At 38.9% G+C, this 6,808-nt stretch overlaps 1 protein-coding gene across 1 annotated transcript; it reads left to right on the forward strand.

Moving 5' to 3' along the window:
- Positions 1–1,871: 1,871 nt before the first annotated feature.
- Positions 1,872–6,220, forward strand: tbr1b (T-box brain transcription factor 1b). The gene is made up of 6 exons (XM_068703976.1): positions 1,872–2,635; positions 2,854–3,008; positions 3,192–3,313; positions 3,589–3,747; positions 4,020–4,081; positions 4,761–6,220. The coding sequence occupies exons 1-6, from the start codon at positions 1,944–1,946 to the stop codon at positions 5,602–5,604; spliced, it is 2,034 nt and encodes a 677-aa protein (XP_068560077.1). The 5' UTR covers positions 1,872–1,943; the 3' UTR covers positions 5,605–6,220.
- Positions 6,221–6,808: the final 588 nt, after the last annotated feature.

A 6,808-nucleotide genomic window follows, 5' to 3' on the forward strand; every position in this document is an offset into this window, starting at 1 on the left:
ACCAGGCTGGCCAGGCAAAACAAATCAGCCCCCCTCCTCTTTGGTTATGGCCACTTGCTGGATGAGCCAATAGAAAGAAAGGACTTGGTCTGATAAACAGGCACCAGAGCACCTGGGGAAACAAACTGAGTTGCTGCACGGGTGATTCAACAATTGGCTTGTTCAGGGGAAAAGAAGCAAGCCCATTTTGCTTATTAAAGATCAGTGATGGAAGTGAACCATAATCCTGTAATGAGGAGAGCAGAGAGTGGCCTCTTTTGCGTGGGCACAGACAAGCCTGTGCTTGCATGTTTCACAGGAATAGATAGCTGGACCATATAGCTATATACTGTAATGACCCGTCTTGTTAGCTTCAGAGATTCATGGCAGATCCTTAGAGATACAAACTTGTGGATGAACCAGTGATACAGGCCTTGATTGGTCTTCTCTCATCCTTGTCTGGTTCAGATTGTACTGTTTGTTAAAGAGACACTGCAGTAGAGCTAGTAGAGCTAAAAGTTATTCAGTGAAGTGGAAGTGATCAGTTTTTGATGTTGTAGTCAGTGATGTTGTACTGCACTACTTTATATTGATAGGAGTTTCTAATTTTTTTGTCTACCCCCATTTACACATCTAAATACATCACCATAAAAAATGACCAGTGTTGATTTAGCACTATACCTGACACAGTTCATAAGGGATGCATTGGATTTCATTATTGTTTATTTGTACCTAATGAACCATATGTATAAATCCAGTGCAATTTTAAAAAAGGCCTTACAATATAACATACAAGTTCAATTCAAAAAGTACATTCAAGTACTCCACTTGAGAAGCAGTTTGTGTTAACTTAGAAATTAATGTGTTAGTAAGTAAAGCAGGAAGGTGTTTATACCGGCTACAGACACTCTGAGACTGTAGCCATTTCATTTTATCTTATGACAACATCGTAAAAATCATCCTGACAAAGTTTCATTACACTGAGTGAAGAGTTAAGGTTTTGGTCTGAAGGAAATAATGTTTTTTTTGTGGTTTCACATGATCTTTTCAGTTGTATGTTCTATGTACTTAAACATACTTCAACCAAACAAATGGGCAGTTCTCTCAGAGATCTGCATCCTGTGCTGACATCAAATATGATCTTTATTGGAATATCCATTTGTGAGAAATACAGATTTCTGTTTATAATGGTTCATTGTGTATAACAATGAATGAGCCTCGACAGTAACTTTTCTAAAAATGATTTATCGAGCAATATCCAAATTATTCTAGCATATCTACGATTTCCCTTTACTTTATGTGAGATGTATTTTCCGCAGCAGCCCTGGTATCAGTCCACTGGTTCATAACTTTAAGCCATCAAATATTTATCAGCACTGGGACTCATAAACACATCTTCAGTGGGACGCCATGATTTCACGCTATACCACAAACATTTTAAGACATCAGATGCACTGCCTGTCATGGACTGTCATTTTTGGCGTGTTAATAATACATCTTGGCTTCTTCGGCAGACATACTTTGGCACTCATAGCGCATAAATAGGTAAATAACGCGGATAAATAGGTAAATAACGCAGCTGACAATCTTTATAACCCTTATACTTTCATCTTTTTTTCATATTTATTAACAGAAACATGTCGGAATCCATATATTTTAGTCAAATATAGGCCCATGTCACACTAAAAAAACAATCACTTTGTTCACAGCGCTTCTCAGATTGTCCTAATTAAGAGCGGTCTAATTAAATTAAAGCCTCGAGTTAACCAATGGCAACGCTTGTTTCATTAGCAAAGCGGGGAGAGTGATGGAAAGAAAATCCTTCCTGATTGCAGGATGGTGTCAATTGGCTAATTTGCTGCCTTCGCCACAAGTCATAGCGAGGCGTTTTAGTGTTAGATTAGGAAAGGCGCGTGCAAAAGCTTGCGATATAGGTTGAGCAAATAGTGGCTTCCTATTGAGCTATGCAGGTCGAGAATTGCATATCGCCAGCGAGTGATCTCTCCAAGAAATTTATGAATGTGGGCAGTGGCTTTTCGAGCTCCGATGGATCAGAGCTTTCGTTGCAGGACCATCCTATTATATCTGCAAGTGACAACCTGGAGAGAAGTTCACCTCTGAAAAAAAACTCTAGGGAGATGACGAATCAGTCAGAGGCAGACAATTTCCCTGACTCCAAGGACGCATCGGGGGACGTCCAGAGGGGCAAACTCTCTCCTGGTCTTCACGGAGTCTCTGACATCCGTCACAATTTCGATGGATCTGCAGGAGAAAGGTGCATCTTTTCTCCATCTACTCAGCCACAGTCAGTCTCAGCAGCTCCCAGTGCCATGTTCCCTTACCCGACCCAGCATGGACCAGCGCACCCGGCTTTTTCTATTGGAAGTCCCAGCCGTTATATGGCCCATCACCCGGTCATAACTAACGGAGCTTACAACAGCCTTCTGACCAACACTTCTCCTCAAGGCTACCCGACAGCGGGTTACCCTTACGCGCAACAGTATGGACACACTTACCAAGGAGGGGCTTTTTACCAGTTCTCCACGGCGCAAGCAGGACTGGTTCCGGGGAAAGCGCAGGTGTATCTGTGCAACAGGGCCCTGTGGCTGAAGTTCCACAGACACCAAACGGAGATGATCATCACAAAGCAAGGACGGTAAGTGCACGTATACGGGCTTGCCCGTTATACACCTGCAGAATTTCTGAGCTATCATTGAGAAGCTTTTAGTTAAAACGTGATGTGTATTAACATCGAATCACTATTTCCCTGCACATAAAAGGGGGAACGGATTAAATGCCAAAAAGGTGTAAATGTCGCCTTTTTTTTTGTTATGAGAGGCTTTTTATAAATTTGTCTTCCTTTATTTTCCACAGACGAATGTTCCCATTTTTAAGCTTCAACATTTCTGGCCTTGACCCAACTGCTCACTACAATATATTTGTGGATGTAATACTTGCTGATCCAAATCACTGGCGATTTCAAGGAGGCAAGTGGGTGCCATGTGGAAAAGCAGACACAAATGTAACAGGTAATTTGTCCCTACATTTATTGCAATTAACATTATTAATTCCATAGTATAACTTTTTTTAAATACGTTTTTGACCACAGTATGTTGAGAATTTTAAATCCAGACAAACGAATTAATTTTATATAATATTTTATACATATATGTCGTGTTTTAATTCTTTGTATTTCTGCGTATTCGTTTTAGGAAATAGGGTTTATATGCACCCGGACTCACCAAATACCGGAGCGCACTGGATGCGTCAAGAAATATCGTTTGGAAAGCTAAAGCTTACCAACAACAAAGGTGCATCCAACAACACAGGACAGGTAATGCATCATCATACCCAATGCTTCAATTACAAATAGATTTTGGATTATTTTTGTAACAGCAGATGGAAAAATACAATGATTTTAGTTTGTTGCATTATTATTTTTCATCTGGAGGGGTTTACTGCCTTACTGGTATCATCTACAGCGCAACAACATGCGAAACGTTGTTACAATAATAAAGATATAATCGAGTTAAAACAGTTAAGCATTCTGTTTTAACCATCTATCCAAAGTTTGAAGCTGAGTTTCTGATGTGCGTCTTGAATCTCCAGATGGTGGTTCTCCAGTCTCTCCACAAGTACCAGCCCAGGCTCCATGTGGTGGAAGTAAACGAGGATGGGACAGAGGACACCAGCCAACCAGGACGAGTCCAGACTTTCACCTTCACAGAAACGCAATTCATCGCCGTCACGGCTTACCAGAATACCGATGTACGACCACTTCTTAATTCACACAACACTGCAAATGGCTCCCAAACAACCCTTATTCATTTTAACAAATGACATATTATTGAAAGAAAGAAAAATAATTCTCCACATTTTCAAATAATAGTTATTGTACTTATTTATTTTGTAACAAATTAGAACTATATGGATTATAATACAATCAAGAAAATAAAAAATAAATATTATTCCTGAATTTGACGCAGTCTGCTTGTTTCCAAACACGTTGGTTTTCTAATCGATATGTTATTTTTCCACAGATTACACAACTGAAAATCGATCACAATCCGTTTGCTAAAGGATTTCGGGACAACTACGACACGTACGTTTTTCTTTTATTCTTAGGATTTTTTTTACTTTTATTCGATTGTAATTGTGCTAACCTCTGTGTTTAATGACATGTTGGGGTTAAGGTTATCATCATATTAAAAAACGTAAATGCCTTTCTATAATTCTGCTGATTATTGTTCTCAATGGATGTCCAAATTAGAGATTTTAAAGATTAAGATTTTAAAAATGAAAGAAATAAAGAAGAACATTTTGAATTGACAAAAGCTGAAGCAATGCATTTTCAATTTAACAGACAGAATTTCATGTAAAGTCTAGAAAAAAAACCAACAGTATCCAAAAATGTATTGAAATTGTTCGGTTAATCATTGATGACAACATTTCTCGTTCGTGTTAGTTCTTCTTGTTTTGCTGAAAATAACAAGCGAATATTGACCCGTAAAATTCAGAAGTAAAACAACTGAACAAAGGGATACATGTTTGTCAATGCAACGTTGCATCGATATAAAGCAGCATGTCTATTTGGTAACACTCCACTTGCGTAACGATTAGGTTTGAAGGCATACGTGTTTTAACATCACACAATTCTCTCTAGAATGACATATTTCTTTTCCCCACGTATGATAATCTAATTGTATATTTCTTTGATTTCTAGTGAACCAGCCCATTTTAGTCACTGAATTGTTCCTCTGTTTTTCCCTCCATCTTTTCAGTGTCTACACAGGCTGCGACATCGACCGCCTAACTCCATCACCGGGTGACTCTCCGCGTTCACAGATCGTGCCGGGTGCGAGATATGCCATGCCTAGCTCTTTCCTGCAGGACCAATTTGTCAGCACTTATGCCAAATCTCGCTTTCACCCTGGCGTGGGGACTGGTCCTGGCACGGAGCGCAGCGTCCCACTCGGCAACAGCTTGCTGTCCCCGCAGCAAACCGACGAGCCCACTGTTGCCACCCCCCCGCAGCGATGGTTTGTCACCCCTGCCAACAACCGACTGGACTTTGCTGCCTCGGCATACGACGCCGCTGATTTCGCCGGTAACGCGGCCACCTTGCTGTCCTACGCAGCGGCCGGAGTGAAGGCTCTTCCCCTGCCGACTGCAGGCTGCTCCAACCGGCCTCTTGGCTATTACGCAGACCCGTCAGGCTGGGGAGGACGCACACCGCCGCAGTACTGTGGTGTAAACAGCAAATCCAGCTCGGTCTTTTCCTGCTGGCCCACTAACTCTATCGGTGGCAGAGCGGGCACCAACTACCTGGCTGAGGAGGGAGACTCCATCACGACGGAGAGGTCGCCGATCGGCGGCTCGGACGAGACCAAACCCAAAGACATGACATCCGAGTCGAGCTGGATAGAGACGCCGTCCTCCATTAAGTCAATTGATTCGAGCGATTCTGGTATCTTTGAACAGGCCAAAAGGAGAAGAATCTCACCTTCTGCAACGCCAGTTTCAGAGACAGTGTCCCCGTTAAAATCTGAGCTGCTGGCACCGAGAGAGTGTGAGAAAAACTGCACAAAGGACATTGGTTATTACAGTTTCTATCCTCACAGTTAAAACGACAGAACAGTGAATCTATCTATCTATCTATCTATCTATCTATCTATCTATCTATCTATCTATCTATCTATCTATCTATCTATCTATCTATCTGTTAATCAATAACAATAAAAAAGAAGAACTGACACACCTCCACAGTTAATGGCCAAAGTGTAAATTCTTCCATGGCTTGGGCGCCTTGTTTCCAGAAAAACACTGTAATTGTGAAAATAATGTACATAATATTGAGCATTTGGTGATAGTGATTGAATGTACACAGAATAGATTAAATCTGACTAAATAGTGTTTTAAAAAAACTCTTCTGTTGAGTAGCCTAGTAAAAATAAATATCGATAATCTTGTACATTAAATGTTCTTGTGTAGCATATGCTGACATATTAATTCCTGTCAGTAAAAAAAAAAATGTATTTTGTACTTTATCGATGCTGTAGGCTACCAAAAGTTTATGACGATCACTACATTCATGATATATGTGATTAAATGTTGGTAAAGTAGACTAAGAGTCTTTTTTCTTTCTTTCAGTAGGTTATTTTTCATAGCCTGTATGCTATGATGTTGTGAAAATCTCTGTATCTGCTGTAATGTGATTGAAACATAATAAATGAAGTTATCATCAGGACAAGCAATTCAGTTGTTTCTTTTTTTTGTTAATAATATCATGCCCAAATGATTTGCATTTAAATATATATATATATACATATATATATATACATATATATATATATATATACATATATATATATATATACATATATATATACATACGTATATATATGTATATGTATATATATATATATGTATATATATATATATATATATATATATATATATATACATATATATATATATATACATATATATATATATATATATATATATATATATATATATATATATATATATATATATATATATGTTTATAACAATAATCCTACAGACGATGACATTTGTTTCCTCTTGTGTGGGATTGGTCCAGAAAAAGATTGCGGATTCAAAGATCCGTTTTCGGTAATGAGACTTCCACGTGTCAAAAACAGCACAGCCATAACAAGCTCAATTAAAGAGAGCACATAAATAACAGGGGCCACTAATAATGTGAATGCGCTACACTGTCATGTGTCATTTTCATATCCGCCAAAATTCAAAGTTAACCAGTTGGTTATTCATTATTACGAAAATGACCACTACCTGATATTTTTCT

This window comes from Cebidichthys violaceus, unplaced genomic scaffold (genome assembly GCF_023349555.1).
Source record: "Cebidichthys violaceus isolate CVI_PGR_0920_01 unplaced genomic scaffold, fCebVio1.0.p SCAF_11, whole genome shotgun sequence".
Classification (NCBI taxonomy): domain Eukaryota; kingdom Metazoa; phylum Chordata; class Actinopteri; order Perciformes; family Stichaeidae; genus Cebidichthys; species Cebidichthys violaceus.